The 18,863-nt window shown below is 45.0% G+C and overlaps 2 protein-coding genes across 21 annotated transcripts in view; one reads left to right on the top strand and one right to left on the bottom strand.

Moving 5' to 3' along the window:
* The first annotated feature begins 197 nt into the window (after nt 1-197).
* On the top strand, nt 198-11,831 carry B9D1 (B9 domain containing 1). Of its 5 annotated transcripts, XM_085513954.1 has the most exons (9): nt 202-415; nt 509-577; nt 1,318-1,429; nt 1,497-1,593; nt 1,986-2,048; nt 2,347-2,414; nt 2,576-2,710; nt 7,166-7,338; nt 10,040-11,831. In XM_085513954.1, exons 1-8 carry the CDS (start codon nt 329-331, stop codon nt 7,297-7,299), a joined length of 765 nt encoding a protein of 254 aa, XP_085370080.1. In that variant the 5' UTR covers nt 202-328; the 3' UTR covers nt 7,300-7,338; nt 10,040-11,831. The 5 variants fall into 5 exon arrangements, with proteins under 5 accessions (XP_015732244.2, XP_085370080.1, XP_032303570.1 ...); XM_015876758.3 differs by lacking the exon at nt 7,166-7,338 and having other exon boundaries at nt 198-415; nt 10,040-10,722; XM_032447679.2 differs by lacking the exons at nt 7,166-7,338; nt 10,040-11,831 and adding an exon at nt 4,684-7,160 and having other exon boundaries at nt 205-415.
* Nucleotides 11,288-18,863, bottom strand: part of EPN2 (epsin 2) — a 39,244-nt gene continuing 31,668 nt past the window's right edge. For 12 of the 16 annotated variants that reach the window (XM_085513934.1, XM_085513937.1, XM_085513942.1 and 9 more), the window contains 3 exons: nt 17,570-17,662; nt 16,766-16,981; nt 11,288-15,276 (listed from right to left, as the gene is read on the bottom strand). In XM_085513934.1, the coding sequence (XP_085370060.1) occupies nt 14,939-15,276; nt 16,766-16,981; nt 17,570-17,662 (647 nt within the window). In that variant the 3' untranslated portion in view covers nt 11,288-14,938. Of the gene's footprint in view, nt 15,277-16,420; nt 16,648-16,765; nt 16,982-17,569; nt 17,663-18,863 lie in introns of all 16 variants that reach the window. The other 4 variants (XM_015876754.3, XM_085513941.1, XR_014933823.1 and 1 more) reach the window with 3 other exon arrangements.

The following is an 18,863-nucleotide window of genomic DNA, read 5'->3' as shown; positions in this document are numbered from 1 at the left end:
CTTTGTGAGCATCCCCAGGGACCTGCCTGCTCTGTGCAATCAGCAGCCAGGGGGGGATTATTGCAGTTATTCCTTCCCATTGGTTTAATGGGGGATTCTGGAAAAGCACCATTAATTACCCAACATAACGAGGGGTGGGCGCCTCAGAGACCCCCGACCCGAAGCTTTGCTCCCCCCTAACAGCCCAGTCTCGATCTCCTTGCATTGCAGCATCACCTAGCGGCCATTTCCCGTGCTCTTTAGAAAGAGCCGCCCGAATTTGGGGGGGGGGGGGTCTCCGAGGCCCCTCCCCGCATAGTTTGTCCCTTCCGCCGCTCCGTCCGTCCTCATGGCAACGGCCACCGGCAAGATGGCGGCCGCCAGCAGCCCCAGCGTCTTCATGGTGGCCGTCAACGGGCAGATCGAGAGCGGGCAGGTGAGGCCTTGTTCGGTCCTCGGTCCCGTAACCCATCTCCGGTCTGTGCCGTGTGGGCCGGGCCCGGCCCCGTTAACAGCCTCTCCATTGCAGTTCCCTGGGTTCGACGACCTCTACTGCAAGTTCTGCTTCGTCTACGGCCAGGACTGGGTTCCCGCAGCGGTGAGGCCTCGTTTTGTGCCCCCGGCAGCACCGGGCTCACACCGAGCTCACACCGGGCTCACACCGGGCTCACACCGAGCTCACACCGGGCTCACACCGGGCTCACACCGAGCTCACACCGAGCTCACACTGAGCTCACACCGAGCTCACACCGGGCTCACACCGGGCTCACACCGAGCTCACACCGGGCTCACACCGAGCTCACACCGAGCTCACACTGAGCTCACACCGAGCTCACACCGGGCTCACACCGGGCTCACACCGAGCTCACACCGGGCTCACACCGGGCTCACACCGAGCTCACACCGGGCTCACACCGAGCTCACACCGAGCTCACACCGGGCTCACACCGAGCTCACACCGGGCTCACACCGAGCTCACACCGAGCTCACACCGGGCTCACACCGAGCTCACACCGAGCTCACACCGGGCTCACACCGGGCTCACACCGAGCTCACACCGAGCTCACACCGGGCTCACACCGGGCTCACACCGAGCTCACACCGGGCTCACACCGGGCTCACACCGAGCTCACACCGGGCTCACACCGAGCTCACACCGAGCTCACACCGAGCTCACATCGGGCTCACACCGAGCTCACACCGGGCTCACACCGAGCTCACATCGGGCTCACACCGAGCTCACACCGGGCTCACACCGGGCTCACACCGAGCTCACACCGGGCTCACACCGGGCTCACACCGAGCTCACACCGGGCTCACGGCGCTGTGTCCCCGCAGGGCCTGGAGGAGGGAATCTCACAGATCGCATCAAGGAGCGACGTGGCACCCACCAGCTTCGTCTGGAACTTCCCCATCGATATCACCTTCAAGAGCACCAACCCGGCCGGCTGTGGGTGCTGGGGGGTGGGGGGCGGTTTGTGTGTGAGGGGCCTGGCTCATAGCCGTGTCTTTTGCAGGGCCGCAGATCGTAGTGAGTGTCTACGGACCTGATTTCTTTGGCAGTGATGTGGTCAGAGGTTATGGAGCCGTTCACATCCCCTTCACACCGGGAAGGTGAGGTGACAACCCTGAAATACGGGTTAGTTTCCAAGGTACCGAATAATTCCAGAGGCAAAAGCAGCCCTGGATCTGCTTATTGTGTCCTGTTTGTTTGCAGAAGGGACACAGCATTTCTAGCAGTCGTCCCATGTTATCCAGTAACTTTCGGCGATCCTTTAGGATTTTGGTACTCTTTAAAGCCAGAACTGCCCAAAGTCAGCCCACAAATGCAGTGGGTTTGCTCTCTCTCAAGAGCAATGTGTTTGCTCTACCCCCATTACTCTCAGCACTAAGCTTTCATCCTCTCCCCTGGAAACTGACTCAGTTATGCTCTTCTTTATGCAAGCAAACACTTCTCATAGAAGTATTTCTATGTTCAGTGCTCTGATGGGTCTGAATTGTTTTAGGCACAAAAGAACCATTGCAATGTTTGTTCCGGAGTCCACGTCCAAGCTGCAGAAGTTTACAAGGTAATAATTGAAGGCTGCTTAGTTTTAAAGATGTTCTTGCTGTTATTCACAAACGTCTGCCCAGCTGCTCACTGATGAGTCTGTGTAGATTCCTTCCATCACAACCAGTTTGGAGCTCCGTAAGTAAAGTCACATTTTCAGTTGTCTGAGTTTACTGAAGCGTTTACTTAAACTCAGTGCCTGTCTCATTTGTTGGGTTTTCATCCTCTCAATTTAAAATGGTTGCTTTGAAAAACAAAGCCCAGCAGTACCTGAATTATTTTACTGGCTGTCTCCAATTGTTTCTTTTCTCTTCAAGTTGGTTCACGGGGAGACGTCCAGAATTTACTGACCCGAAAGTGGTGGCACGAGGAGAAGGAAGAGAAGGTAATTCTGCAGGAGCTCCTGCTGTAACCTTCGCATGACAACAGGCCACAGCTTGGCCATCTGCTTCTCCTCTTAGAAAAGCAGTCCTGCCCTGTTACTGAATTCAACAATGAGTCAAAATTTGCTCTGAACCAATGTTATTCACATCTTCTTTCTCCTAGTAACGAGGGTCAGATCTCAAGGCTTTGTCACCATTTCCTTCAACATCGTGACTAAAGATATGAAGAAGCTGGGCTATGATGTGAGCCCAAGCGACATGCAGAACCCCTCTCTGGTGCCAGATACAGAAAGGATTCGTAAGTATTGAGCTCAGAAGTGAGATGGTCAAAGGTACACGCAGAAATTAAGCACCAGGGATTGCTGGGGTTTCTCCTTCACATGGACAATGAGTATCTGACTCAACTGAGAACATTTTACCTGAGACCTTCATTCTAAAGACTTTGGAGTAATTACCTGGAATATGATTCTTTCAGAAGGATACAGGTTGAAAACTCATATTAATTAATGCTGTCAGATCTGTTTTTTATGCATAATATCAGACTATCAAAAAAGAAGACCTGCAAGGTATTTTTGTAACAACCTTTTTTACACTCTTTTTATACTTCGGGAATAGGAAGGTTTGTGGTTGTGCTAATTTTCCTTTGTTTAAAATGTCAGTGCAATCCCAGTTCTTTTTATTAATAATGTTGTGGTAGAAGTGGGAAATTATTGAAGTTATTTAATCTTCCAAAACAGGAGGCAGGATGGAAATGTTCCAGTGAGACACACAGGCCTTTCTCTGTGCCACACACTTCTCTCTGCATCTTCATAATCCCACCTAGTGCTCAGTTTGTGCATCTAAATGAAATAGTTTGTGCACTGCAGAAAGAAACCCTTCATGGTTTTCATGGAGCAACCTGGGCTTTTGTACTTAAGAACAAGGTGATGCCTCTCATTTCCAGCTTCTATTTCTTCATCAAGTTGCAGGAGGGGGGGAAAAGGGACAGCAGCTTATTTTAGAAGTGTTAGAGAGATTGTGCTGTTAAATTCATGCCTGCTGATAATCATTCAGATCACACACTGTTGTGACAGTATGGATTCAATGAAGAGAGAACAAGAGTGTGAGGAAGCTGTTTACACAGATAATGTTCACATTTGTTGTAACTAGGTTTTCCCACTGCATAACCTAAATAAATGACCCAAATCATGTTATTTATTATTGATGTGTGTAGCAGAAATGTTAAGTTATAACCCGAAGCAGTGATTGAACACCTGGTGAGAAGGCGGGGACAACCCATGGGAGCTCAGGTGTATGCAATACCCCTGAGTGACTGGAAGGGGTGGAACCAGGATCTACCCCTTCCCAGACCTCATTTAAGGGTTAGCAGAGGAGGTGAGGGTATCTTACTGAGATGCCTGCCTACCTGAGGCCTTCTGAAGGTAAGCAGCTTTTTTCTATTGTTTCTGCATCCTTTGCTGCTGTATTTGGGTTTGTTTTTGTTTGCTGTAGTCAAAAGCTTTGCTGCTTGGATGTTTTTGCTGTACTTTCTGTCACATTATAGTGCTACACTTGGTGAACCAGGCAGATGCATGTTTAGGATGGATTACCTAAGAACAGTGGCGCATTGGGTGGTCACTGGAGCCACTAATAGAGCAAAAAGAGGAAATACAAGGGGAAACTCCAGGATTCCTGGGTTCCCCATGGCTCAGTGCTGCATGGATTATTGGGGAATGGGGGCCTCAAAGGGACAATGGTGACATTATTAAGTCCCGTTCAAAAATGTGACTTTCTGAATAAACTGGAATAAAATTTTTTGACTTAGGGAAGAGCAGTAGCAGCATCTGCTATAGCATGATCACTGCTACTATTAATGCAGATCAATCCTCTGAGGAAGGAGTGGAAGATGAAAATAAGCTCTTTAAAGGCTGTACTAGGCAAGTGGAGAATAAAATTATGTCTTTGACGGAGCAAACTGCTTCACTTTCAAGTAGAACTTCCCCTCTGAAATTAAGGCCCATCATGCATTTGAGAGCCCAGACCTGGTTAAGATTTCAGCAGGAAATAGGGACCTCATACTACAACAAACCCCTCCCAACCAGTAAGGCTTACGTGCTCTGAGGGGCAGAGATATGCCCTGACCTGAGTTGACAAAGCAAGTGGGCTAATGCAGGCCTACCCAGAACCAAAACTGAACCAGATGCATACAATCAAGGCGCTCACCAAGTTGATGGATGTCTACAGGATGCCTCAAGTCAGTTAATGTGACTAAGAGACTCATTTTATTGGCAGAATGGTACAACGCTGGGCAGAAGACAGCAATGCTGAATGGCGATTCCACCTGCACTGTAATCTGATGGGGCTTCTTAAGGCTGTGCTGAAGACAGACTCTCAGTCCCTGCAGGGATGGATAAAAAGACTCTATGAAACCCTGCAGAACCTGAGTGAAAGGCCTAGAGATGGCAGAGCCAGTGCCCTGAAGATAATACAGATGACATGGGTCTCCTTGCTTAGGATCCAAATTACAGGGATATAAGACCCCTAATTGGCAATGAAAATGATCTGCTCCCTGCCCCTGAAAATCTAGAACCTGGTACCCATAGAACAGAATGGCCTTGGAAGGTACAAGTAGGACCTGCTTGCTCCTGAGGTAGATTATTGAAGACTGGGGGGTCAGTAGTCCCCCTGGTAATAGGTACATGACCACAGCAGCTGCAGGCTAACACTGGTTTTCATCACTAAGGGGACCTTAATCATGTCCCTGTGGCAAATCAAGGACAGCCCCCCTCCTCCTCCCTTCAGTCTCTGATATAGTTCTGCAGCCTCAGATATTACATGCCCCAATGTAAGCCAAAGTGTTGACCCAGGACAGGAACATCACTTTTATCTTGCCATGGAGGGCAGACCTCCCCCTTGGTACTTCTGGTACATCTGTGCTATTCTTCATGAGTCTCCCCAAGTTCACAGGATCGCTGGGAGGAGCAATGTGACATCAAGATGCTCCACTGTCACTGTAAGATCAGTGTGATACCTGATAGTGGACTGTTATGGGTTTGATGGAATCTAAGCCAAACCTGGTCTGAACAACTGTGTGCCTCCAGAACCATCGAGTACTGGGCCATAAAAGAACATGAACTTCAATCAAGAACCCATCAACAATCAAGTTATATTTTGTCAGACTATACTGTGACAGGCAAATTGTATGAAGTATCACAGTGTACCAAAGACTGCTGTTATTGCTGTACTTCCCATCGCATTATAGTGTGTGACAGAAGCTCTGAAGCCATTCTCAGATGCCTTCAGTGTGAGGACACAAGGCTGGTCCTCAGTCTGAACAGCTTCTCTTTTGACACCTCAGCACAGCCTTGCACTGAATCCTCCTATGAGCTACTGTTAGTGCTTTTCTTTGGGCTGAACAAACCCTGCTGTCTAAATGTATGTGTTTCTCTCTGTCTGCTGCCAAGGGGTTTTGTTTGTGCCAGCACGGCTGTTTCTAAGTCCTGAATCATCCAAGGTATCAATTGTACCTATAAGAACAGCATAAGCGTATATAATGTGATAAAATGACTGATTGATTGCTTAGTCATCTTCATATTTATGTGTGGACATGTAACATCCTGTGTATTGAATGCACATATCAGGAGATAACTGTGAGAAGGGCTCACACTGACATCACCCTGTAAGTGAACCAGCAGCACCTCGAAACTGTAGGGATAAAGAGACGCAGTGTGAAGCTCCAGAGCCTCCAAGTAAATCAGCCAGTCCGATGTGGTTGTTTCACACCGTGCAGCATCACCAAATAAATATAATTTCTAAAATGAGAACATGAGCAGTGGGATCTTACTGCATATTTTGTAATATGGAGAAATGCTTCTCCAAAGGCGATTATGGATCTTTTTCATCTCTTTGCTTTTATGCTGGCGTGTTGTTGTTGGTTTTATGCTTCCAGTAAGGGGATCTACCAGTTGTTTTGGCAACTGTTGTAATCTCTCAGTTGAGTCACGTTGGAATCAATATTAGTAAGTATTTCCTGCTGGCTCAGAAGAGATGTGAGGAATTTTGTTTCCTTTTAAAGTATTCTGGAAGCGGTTATCAACAGTAGCAGGATAAATAGCTGCATGTGAAAGACCTGGAACCCACATTAACAGCTACCACTGCTTAAATCTCTCCTCTCCCTTGAGCACAGTGAGCCGCCCCCATTCCAATCGGAGCACAGCTCTGATTCTACACATGAAATAATACAGTTAAAACCAGATGAAATCCAAACTGCGTGCCCAGAGGGATACAGTGAATTTACCTGCATCTGAAGCACTGTTTGATATGTGAAGTGCTTACCACACTGAGCCTGATCAAAAGCATCTTCAGAAAGATGGTTAAAAACTAAATAGATGGAGCCACAGTGAAAAGCATTGCTTAGAGTAATACCAAGCAATAATTATGGCTAATGCTGCACAGCTCCAAGCTGCTCCCACACCACTATGTGTTATTAAGGCATTTTGTCTGCTCTCTTGTTTTTTCCCTTTCCTTCTTTTGATTCATTAGCATTCTGAGCGTGTTTAAGAACCTCAAACATCTCCTGAAAGGTCTTAGAACATGTTTAGTGCATGGACACTTTGCTGTAGGAACTCTTCAGTCTGACACAGTCTGCTCCTTATGCAATGGCACGTGCTGGGGGGGATGTTTTCAATAACAGCTTCCAAGTTCAATACCATCTGTTTCTTCAGAAAGACGACTGTGGATCTATCTAATAAACATGTTCTTCTCCCTGAGACAGGCTTGTTTGCTGCTGCCTTTATGATTTTTCTGGACAACCGTCTCAGTTTAACAGCTCTGGTACTCAGAGACATGGCAGAGGGTTTGCAGCTGTTTCACGCTGGAGAGATTCTCTCACGACGAAAGAAGACGTGATGCTGTGGCTGACGTTAATAAGGAAGGGATTTATGATCTGTAAGCGTTCACTGCAGTTGCTGTTAATATATGAAAGGGTAAAGAATCCATGCTTTGAGAACAGCCGAAACCCAGGGAAAAAAAAGAAAGAAGAAAAAGTTGTTCTAGTGGAGACCTGAAGTAATTTCCTTTCCTCCATGCTCCAGGCAGCTGTTCCCACCCTACTCATTTACTACTTAATCGTTCTCCCTTCTCTAACCCTGGACTGGAGTTCCCAGCCGCTTCTAACACAGATGGTGGTACAAAGCTGTCAGCTGGCGCTGCAGCCTCTGCTTTGTTCCGCTTAAATCTCTCCCAGACAGTGAAATTGGCCATTAACCTCTTAATTCCACATAAAGAGGTTTTTTTTCCTGCTTATTTGGAACTTGTGTCCAGCTACCCTGCAGGTGGTGGGGATAGGAGTGCCAGCGCAGCAGCTATTGGAATCTAACACAGCAAACATGGTGCTGTGGGGGATTCTTAGTGAATATGCAGATCCCAATACAGCCCCCACAGTGTTCCTGCCAGGCAGACAATACCAAAAACAACAGAGAGGATGGAGGTTCTTGCTGCTCCACACAGAGCAGGGACAGACTGAACTTCACCTGGAAACAACACCTCTATGGAAAGGGCTCAGAAGGGCCAGACCAACTGTCCTTGGTTGTGAGAGAGCTTTCCTGCCACTGCAGTGGAAGCAGCCCTGGAAGGAAGCAGCAAAGGATGCAGTCTGAACGCTGGACTTGAGATTATAAAACCTGGCAGGAAAAGAAACAGCAGCATCAGCTCCTGCCCTCTCGTGGCAGTTCCGAGGAGGATGTTAGAGATCCCTCATAACAATTAGCTAATAGCTCTGTATGAAGAACAGCTGAGTCGTGCCCCCATGGAGAGCTGCTCCATGCTGTGGTGCCAGCTGCCTCAGTCCTCAGGTTGCTGAGGCTACTTTGCAGCAGCACTAATACAGCAGCTAGAAATTATCTCCATCTTGACAATGAGTGCCTTGAAGACAGATTGAAGCTGATGTTTTTCCCTGCAGTAGCGCTGGTTACAGAGCAGGAGCCTCCTGACATACAAAACAGATTGAAAGAAAGTCGAGTTAAGCTCCAACTCAGCCCAGCCCTATCACTGGCAGCATTTCAGCCCAGCATAAAGCAGCTCCGGGATGGCCCACCTGGGCCAAGACTCCCTCCCTGCAGCCCCTTCCCATTTCCCCAGCAGCACTGGTAGATGGCACTGAGCAGCACAGCCTGTGCAGGATGGCTCCAGAGCATCCCCTGTACTCAAAGTTTGCAATGATAACTTTCCAATACACAACCATCTTTGGAGCACAGACATTAGAAAGCATCTTTTGGTCACTGAAGCCAAGGCCATGCTGCAATGGCACAGTGAGAACAGGAGACTGCCCCTACTGGATGCAAACATTTTGGTCCCTTGTCCTTCAGCAGGAAGATTAGCAGAAGCATCTAGCTGCAGAATGCTTCTATTTTTATACCTCTATTCAGGTCAAGATATTTAAGTACCCGAATTCACCTCAGAGAATATTGCTACATTTAGTGCTAGACTTGCTGGTGAAGGTATATACACCAGCACCCAACATAATACCAGCCAGTCCAAGGTCTCCCAGGTGATTCATCATTACACCAATTCAAAACTGCCTCCCTTCAGCCTGGCTACCCCTCTGACTTCCATTTGCCACCCATCCTTACAGAAAACCAGAGACACCATTGATTTCTGCAGGAGAAAACAAACTCCACCTCTACTACTGCTTTAATCTATTGCTGCATGCCATAGCCAGCAATTCTGCCTCTGAGAACTCCACCAGCAAACATGGTTCAATCATGAATGAAAGTTGCATCCCTTGGTTGCATTACACTGGTAGGCTGCCAGTCCCCTATTGATCACCATATGGCTGCCAATTAGCCACCCTAATAGGTAATGAGCAGGGAAGTTTAAGGCACCAAAGGGAATAGAAAGGGGGCATTTCTAATTGTTGAAGGCTTAAGTCTCCAACAATTAGAGGGTATAATCGATTGACACTAAGAGACAGGATTGCTACCATCATATATAACACTGGCTCTCAGTTATAAATAACCCTGAGCTCCAAAACCAACTGCTGTCTTTATAAAAATCAATGTTCGTATATTCACAATACAAAGAGGACATTACCTGGAAGTTAGACAGTAGCCATGTGTTTTAGAAAGCGGAGGTTTTCAGCATGAGGGTCTGTGTAAATCAAGTCTGGTTCTCAGAAAAGTGGACTGCAGGCAGTTGCAGAAATCTTGCCAAAACCGGCACACGAGCCGGCCACAAGCACTGCCCCACAGTTCACTGAAAATGAGCGGAAGAGCAAAGCTTGCACCACTCACAACCCAGGACAAACAAGAGGTAGCGGCAGTGCACACACTCAGCAGAAATACTTGGCACTGCTGACAGGGCAAATCTCTAGACAGTGCTTCATCCAGATAGCCCTTTTCCTCCTCAAAAGCAGGCAAATACCACCATGATTCACAGAAGAGGAAGCCTGGGGCAGGGAGGAGGCAGCCTGCCCAAGGTCAGAGGAAGCACAGGCACAGCCATAATCTCTCTCAGCAGCGTTATCAGCTCTGTCCTTCTCCAACAGCCCGTTTGGCTCGCAACAGGCTGCAGTACTCAGCTCTTTTTTAAGGGTTTTATAAAGTCACCACAGAAGTTTCCATTCTAAACCTTTCTGAAATCTTTCCTGTAGCAAGCAGATTTACTACATGCAATTTCAAGAGGCCAGAGAACAGCAGTGAAGCAGCACTGATCACTCAGAAGAGAACGGCCAGAGGAGCAGTAATATCACACAAGGCAGAGAGGAACTGCCCTGCACAGGAGCAGAACATGAGCCACAGAACATCCATCTGTAAAAATGAGTTACAAAAAACAAAAGGTATTTTGGCTGTCATCTGTGGCAACACAAGTTTCTCTTCTCTTCCTTTCACGCCCCAAAACAGAAGCAAAATGAATTAAAGACCTGACCGGAGGCGAACTCGCTCTCCAGGGAAACTGGAGCATTACGGAAGCGGTGGGTTTGCAGAACACCCACAGCAAGCCATGTGCCACAAATCCAAACCAAAATCATTCACAGACCTGATGCTTCTTTCTACGCCTGCCTCACCAGCTTCCAGGTCTCTACATCACTGCAGCTTCAGCACTAGAAATTAAGTATTTGATTGCTGATGAGTCTGACTGACAGCAAAGCACAGCTACAGGAAAACTGGGGGGGGGGCTCTGGAGAGGCAGCTCTTGAAATAGCCTGATAATGAAGTACCTTCCATTTAAACCATCTCAAATTAGAAGCTGAAATCACCTCCCAGCTGGAGGCAAGCTCACTGCTGCCCAGCACAGGGCTGTCCCATGGAAGGCGCAGAGCCAAGGCTGCAGGAAGGCAAGGCTGAACCTTTTGTTTGGAGGCAAAACAGGAGGTGAGGGCTCCAGAAATCAGCTCTGTCACAGTTCGCCCAGCCCTTATTCCACGAGTGACTGGCTTCACAAGTAAGTTCTCCCCCAGCTTTCTGTCTCCACATAAATACTGGAACCTCTGCAGAGAAAGCAGCTTATCAGTCCTCCAAAAATGCTGTTTGAACGGTGATGTGGTTTAAAGAAGCAAATCAGTCACCTGCAACACGAGTCTTCATTTTTATTGAGTTAGTAAGGTCTCAACCGATTCTGAATTAAGTGGTCTGTAAGAAACCCTCCTTTCTCATAGCAAGAACACGCTTGCTCCAGGAAAGCCATAAATTCATCGAAGGAATCACATTGCCAATACACAAGAAGCATCACTCTCAATAACCACCAGCTTTCTCCTAAAGCCTCGGACTTTTAGCACAAACCTTCATCATCTCAACCAATCCATCAGCTTCCTTGCAAACTAAAATCAAGCACAGCAGCAACAGGTTCGGAACAGGATACAAACGCTACGCAGAGTCTGGAAAAAGCAACACGTCTGGAATAGAAGCAATACAATTTTAATTCTGACCAGTCACCTACAAACCCCCTCGTCTTTCCACTGTTCTGATGGCATTATTAAATATCACATTCGTGACATCGCTCGGGAAAAAAAAAAAAATATGACACAAAGATACAGACATTATGATACAATAGTACAAATGATAAATTATTTATACAGTAAATAATGTCAATAGTCAGCACAAATTCATCAAAAGCAGCCGGCTCCCAGTATTATGAAAACGGTTTGGTAAATATTGTAACACTTGTAAAGGAAGTGAGTCTTGTGAGATTCTGCTGTGAAAAATAAACCATATATTTTCTCCACGATCTGTGCAATATTAATACATACAGTACACGTTAGAAACTGTAACAGCAAAAGGGAAGATGGAGAACAATAGTTGTCTTAGCTACGGGACTTGAAAAAGACTGTAAACACCACAACCCACCACGGTTTTCCTTCCCTGTCCTCTCGATGTAGGTTAGTTTCTATATAGTATAAAACTGAATAAATAACTGAGCTTATTTTGGGTTTACAATTACGCCAAGATTTTTGTTGTTGTTGTTTTTCTTTTTACAAAATAATTAACACTTTATCTTTGGTCAATTTGACCAGTAAGGCTATTCTGGGATGCTAACATTTAAAAATAATAATAATAATCAAAAGCACTTTTAATATCTGCAAGTGAGAAAAAGAAAGGGGAAAAGGGAAATGCATTTGGAGATACAGGCCAGAGCAGACACGATCATATGCACATAAATCCCCCATGCAGGAAGAGGTGGAGGCGGGGAGGGCGAAAGAGTATTTTGAGCTGTTAAATCATCAGGAAACGGATTCACCCTTCTGGACACAGCTGAAGCTTCAGCAAGGCAGGGGGGCAGAGCCACGGCTCCAGGCTGGGCTGGCAGCAGGGCAGAGCCCTCAGCCCAGCGGCACTACTGCTCCACGTTGCCCCACTGCAATACAAATCTCCACACAATGGGAAAGCGGTGCTGCTCTTACACAAGTGGTTTGGTGAAAGCAACAATCTGCCATTCAGCAGTTTCATTAAGCCAGGGCTCCCCACCAGACCAGCGTCACATCTGGATCAATTCATGGTGACAGATCATTACTGTGATCTACAGATGACTTTATAATTTTAAATACTATCAACCCCATCTGGTCTCAGAAAACAGTTACCTAGTGTTCAATGAGAGGCTGTGATTAGAACTGCTTGGCTGAATAGATAATGCCCCATCTAGCTGTCACGAATGCGTTCAAGTGACTGACTAAGGGAAAAACATCAAGAGACCTCAATTTCACTGTTGATAAGACTAAACTGGAAAAATAATGAGAGAAATCTTGCCACAGATCAATTGGAAAGCACTTCCCCCATCTGCAAGCATCACACCCTTCCTGGTCTAAACCTTTCAATAACTTCAGCAACAACAAAAAAAAAAGGTAAAGTACTTTTTCCTTATTCTGAAAGGCAACACGAATGTTGTTTGTTTTGTTTTTTAAGAAGACATACTGGGTGTGGACAGTCACTCTTTTTCCTCTTCTATGAAAACAAGAGCAGACGAATTACTCTGAATCCTACTTGCAAATTGATCAGTATCAAGATAGAACAATCTGCATAGGAACATCCACACGTTTAGCATTCCATCTACTAATAGAGCTACACTCACCTACACAGCTAAACTCTGTGATTGTACCCTAGATTTGATAGTCTTTCAGCCTCCCTGCCTACCACAAGACACAACCATCAGCCAGCCCTTCCCTCTGCAGCACGCAGCCCTAAGACTGTCCCACTCGGTATCACCAAGACACGATACTGGCAATCTCTTCCAGCTTTCTGTTTTGTTGGGTTGGTTTTTGTCCTCCTAATTAGGGAAAGGCCACCAAGATGCATCAGTTCATTCGGAGATGCCCTCAAGGCAGGAGCAAACACTGGGACTTCCACACGCTCTGCACGTGTTTGCGTTGCTTGCGAAAGCAGAGCTCAGAGAGCTGCCACTCCGAGCAGCCAGGTCTGCACCAGAGACACGGACTGAAACCTGAGCGTGGTTTAGTGCCGATGAGTCCAGACATGCAGGTTAAAACGTACAGTTCAGCTTACAGTGAGTAAGAGTAAATGGAACCAGTTATTAATACGGAGCGCACCTTTCATTAAGAAAAATTAGTCCATACAATTAATGAGCTGCGTTTGTACATCAGGACTTGAAACACCTTAAGGAGAAACAAAAAAACAACAGCCTCTCTCTGCTGATCTTCATGAAGGCTACACGTCTGTCCATCCTGGTCATCGGAAACCGGGAACAAACCAAGGGAAAGGAGACTTTAGTGTTTGTTCTTTTTAATGTAGTCTTAAATCACGTTATGTTCAAATTCAATTCATCTAAAAATAATTAGTCACGAGGATTTGTTTTGAACTGCATTATGAATACTTCATTTAAAAGTAAAATATTTTAGTGTTAATCTTCCCTTTTAAACTCTCTTTACAGAAACGAAGAGCTAAAACCATAAATAAGAGGGCATTAAAACCATAAAAATGACATTTGCCAATATCTTAATTTTTCAGCCAGACTTGATAAATCTATCAAAACCAGACAGTTAAATAAGAACCACATTATAAAAATTAGCAAAAAAAGGACTATCAGGTAACTCTGCAAACTCAAATATGAAACTGTACTAAACAAAATATGTGCAAAAGTATACAAGAGTAACTGCATATAGCAAGGTTAAGCCTGAATTAGTTTTAAAGCTTGCCACGGTGAAATTGAAGTCAAAGTTGTCCCACTGTATTTCTTATTATTTTTTTTTTTCTTTCAACTCACATTGTAAGTCAAATAAAAACAAAATACACATAACTTCCAAACGAAGCTGGTACTGGACAAGCACAGAGCAGGACACTCACTCAGCACGAGTGCAGCATGCCACTCACAGAGAGTTCCTCAGGAGTCCTTAGAGTAGTGTACAAATTCAACACTGCATACAACAGCACACGTTATACTTGACAACTTGCGAATGTTCTTGGGTTTGTTTTTTTTTGTCTGCTTTTTCCTTTAGAGACAAGCTTGCTTTCTCGGTCAGACCTCTGATACCAAAGCAGTGCGATTTTGCGTTGCAATGTTTAATGCATAAAAACCAGCCACCTGGGCCCTCCGAATCATTCTCTTCTAAGAGTAAGGACTATGGGTGAACCAACAGTCTAGAACTGTGTACAGTTATGTGCAAAACATTCACTAGCACTCTGAATCTCAGGTCTATCATATGGGCATAGGAAGTGACAGATGCAGGTAAATAGTAATTTCAGGATCCAGCACATCATCTGACATCTACAAAACAGCCAACGGAGTTTAAAATGGCAGGTTCTCCCTAGAAAGTGTATTGAAATGATTAACGAAGTAACAAAATGGGCAGAATCTAACTTTGGTGAAAAGTCTGAACATTTCACATAATGCTCAACAAGCCAAAGTAAGGTACCATCTGTAGCAAAGACTAGATTTAGATTAACTGGTAAGTAGAGACAACTCTTCAAAGATCGTAACTGTAAACTGCAAATCTACTTCCAAGTCTCTTACACACCATTCAGTCCACACAGGCCACGTTTGTTTCGCTGTAAAGACTTCAGCCTGGAAACACTATGAAAAGAAAGTTCCTTTAATTGGGTCTTTATAGGAGAAAAGGGTTAGTTGTATTTGTAGACTGGGATGCTGACGGCGGGATTCCTGTACTGTGAAGAGGTTGGGTCATTGATCCTGCAATGCTCACGTTCATCCCCTGGCCCATCCTTGTTATGGATGCCACAGTGCCCATAGCTGGTATCGGTGCCATTCCCACAGGCACTGGGGCCATGGAAGACAGAGGTATTGGCTCCATGCTTATTGGTGGCACAGCACTGAAAGAAGGACTGGTTCCCATCACAGGACTCGCTCTCATCTGATTTAGAGTGAGTGGCTGAGGCTGATTCACTTGGAAGGGGTTGATTGGAGTTGGTGCTGTAGCTGCACCTAGTTTTGAGAGAAGGGGGAAGAGGGAAGAAGACGGTACCTCCATAAATGCTGAGGTTTTGGAGATCACCTTTTCCAGCAAAAAATGCACCTTTTAGACATGCTCCAAACCCCAAATTACCCAGCGGATGAAACTCAGCAGGCTGGTGCACAAACAGTCTGATTCGTCCAGCCCACCTACACCACAGAATGTTCATTTACTGACCAACTGTTTCCACTTTGATGACAGTAACAGAAGCAACATGTTCTAAATTCAATAATGTTAAACATGACTACCTCTAGATTAATTAAATTTTAAAAAAACATATTAAAATTTGCCTTTTAAAGGCTATTTCTACTTCCTTTCTGTAAGCTTGCTACTGCAGATCTTCAGGATATCTTCCAGTTAACTCCATTTAGAAATTGTACATGTTTCTGGCGCTGAGCTTTGACAAGAATTCATAAAGTAAACAAGTTGTTTCCGAATTACAGCGGTGCTAGAAAAAGCAGAGAATGACTTTCCCAGCATTTGAGGTTTTCTGGGCTGCTGCCAACGCTACAAATTCCTTTTACCGTATATGCACAGTGTTACTTGGATGGCCCAGTGACCCCTTACAAACTTTTTGTAGTAACTCATAGCGGCAGATACAGAGATTTTCTCTGGTTAAGCACTGCCAAGCTCTTCAGAATTGCTGCCTTTTTCTTTACTCGAGGAGTTTAGCAAATTGTCTTTTCTTTTTAGCCCCTGCCAGCAAAGTGAAGAAAATAGATACTGAAATACCATTTTAAAGTATTTCAGCACACCAGTGTCACACAAATTTCAGTGCATATGAGTAGCTTTTAAAAATACACACATCCTCCAAATGTTCACTGCCACCTTCTGAGATCACTCAAAGTAAAGGCTGTAAAGGCTCACTAACAATAGGAATACACTGAGAGTGTATTTTGATCAAAAACTGGTTACCATGCGAGCCTAAAGACAGCCTAACACCAGCAGCCTAATCAACAGCCCATCAGAACAAGCAGCAGAGTTTGGTATCTGGAACCTTGGTTGGAGTTAGAGAAACTAATTTGTTTGAGCATCAGTAGGAAAAAGGCTTGCCACAAGAATCTACCACCTACCACTCCCCCAATGGATCTCTGGTGGCACATGTTTGTGTCTTACCTGTTCTGACAATCAGTTATAGCTCAGACATTTTTAATAACCAAAAGTCTTCCTCTAAATCAGACATTTCTAAGAAAACAAGTGCTAAAGTGGAAGAAAACCTGCTTGAACAAAGCTAGCCCGACAGATCAGCTGCAGGCACAGGGGTAGAAACTCTAGGCTTTCAACAGCAGCACGCCTAGAAATCACGCTGTCCCACCCTTCTGCTCCCAGTCATGATCTGCCAGCTGAAACAATCAAGAAAAACAAGCCAAAAATGGCTTACATTAAACCAAATGGGAATGAGTTATGCAGAGTTTTCCTATAGGAAAGATAAAATAACTGAAGGAATGTGCAGAAACAGACCTGGTGCCAAGAATGGATTCAGTGAAGTTACAGGTTGCGGTGGTTTGGACACCAGTGAATCCAGGTTCACCAGAGCAGCATTGGGGCCCAAAAAGGACTCAGGGGTTTTCCGAGCTGCGCTCTGTTTGCCTGATGTCATGCTTGAGTGTTGGGAATCAAAGAGATCAGGACTTGTGGTACCGCTATGCTGGGACGGCAAAGTGGAACCTGATTCAGCTGTAACAACACAAAGAGAAAAACAACACTTATCTCATTGATTACATAATCAAGCAAAGAAAACCCTGAAGACTCTGACAAGGGAAATATTTTAAAATCTGACATTCATGTAGGTCACTTCTAAACGTTCAAGTACACACAACACCCTTTGCATGCAAGCAGATGCACTTTAAATGTTATTTAGGAGAGCATGAAGAAGCTACAGCAAGAGTTACAGCGCTCTTCAGAATACCCTGCCCAATTTGCAGTGGTGAATATTCCTGTAACTATGTTGCAACTGGGAAATTCAAAGGAGAAAACACTCAAAAGCTTCCACTTCTGCCCCTGCAGCACCCAACAGCTGTACACTTTGTAACCAGATTCCGCTCACCTTTCCTTTGTGTGGAAGAAGCCCAGGCTAATATCGACTCAGTCATGAGCAATTCAGTCCAAATCTTCCTTAAAGTACACATTATCAAAGCACTCACATGCTAAAGTCTGGCAATTTTTACTTAGTGAGTAACTATTTTATTTTACATAAAATTCAAGAACAAATACAGTTGATGTTGAGATTATACACAAATTGTGTGCTAAGGATTTAATCCATACCTGGCTTTTTGGAAGTTCGAAGTGTGTCAAATTCAGAAAAATCATCTTTAACTGTACCATTCAAATTACTGAAGAGGTCAAAAGATGTACTTCCTGTTCAAAACAGCAAGAGAGCTGTGTCATTAGCAGATCTTTGATTGCATCACACATCTGATCCTACCAAAAGCAATTTCGAACCACTCATGCTACCAGGAAGCCACTCTGCTGGGTCTCAGGGCAGCAGTTCAGGGCAGCCAGAGAGCTCCTGCTCCTGCTCCTATGAAGGATTAAGAAGGATAATGGCAGAGAATTCTCCTCACGCTATCGGCTGAATGATTCATAGCAATGTGCTTTTAATCACAATGTAAGGCACACCTTAACATGCTGGGGTTTTATTGAATGTCTGCACTTAGAGGCCCAGGCAGGCAATGACTGCTGTGGAAGGGACAGCAACTTTTTACAGCCCGACTCTGCAGTGTGTTAATCAGCCCCCAAGAAAAATACACTTCTGAATATGCTCCTAAACACCAACATAGCATCACTATAACTTTAGATTTTACTTAAAAGGAGGAGGAATGCAATAGTAAAGGTTATCAGTACCTAGGGATGGTAAGGCTCTGTTAGCTGAAGCACTAAAACTGGGCTATAGCTTGCAACAAACGAAAACAATATCCTCAAAATGTAGACACACCCTTGCCTCAAAATGGGGAATAAAAACCACACCTAAATGAACAGCAATCGCTCTACTGCAAAGCTTTGACGTTTGCTTTTTCTTTTTGTATTCACCAGAGGGCTTTTTATTTTTAAGTTAGCTTTAAACTTCAACACATTTCTAGCAAACATGGGTACAGATCTCAGCTTCCTCAGAACAAAAAAAACCCAAAACATACAAGCAGCAGAACAAGCAAGGTTCTACATAATAGGAGCACTTAAAAAGAATGATCAGACCAATCCCATAATGATCCACTTACATTCCTTAGCCAAGGCAAAAGTACATCAGACAACTTCTCACAATATCTGCTTTGTGACTCCTTTGCTTATTAAGCACTGGGATGAATGACTGGCAGAAAATGCATTTCGGATGTATTTAGCCACAGTGCCAATATGGAAATTCCAGGTACTAAGACTCATCAAGGCTGCATTAGTTACAGAGCGTGAACAGACAATTATATCAGCACCTTCTTGATCCTGCTGCACAACAGTTTAGGAACAGATTTGACACCCTCAGTCTGAAGCAACAAACCTTAATTTGCACCTCGAAAAATCACAGTGTGGAGCTGCTTGACCTGTCAATCTATGTCAGCAGAGACAACCA

Source organism: Coturnix japonica, chromosome 13 (assembly GCF_054131305.1).
Source record: "Coturnix japonica strain WE chromosome 13, WE-NBRP24, whole genome shotgun sequence".
Classification (NCBI taxonomy): domain Eukaryota; kingdom Metazoa; phylum Chordata; class Aves; order Galliformes; family Phasianidae; genus Coturnix; species Coturnix japonica.
This window is presented reverse-complemented; position numbering and strand designations above follow the sequence as displayed.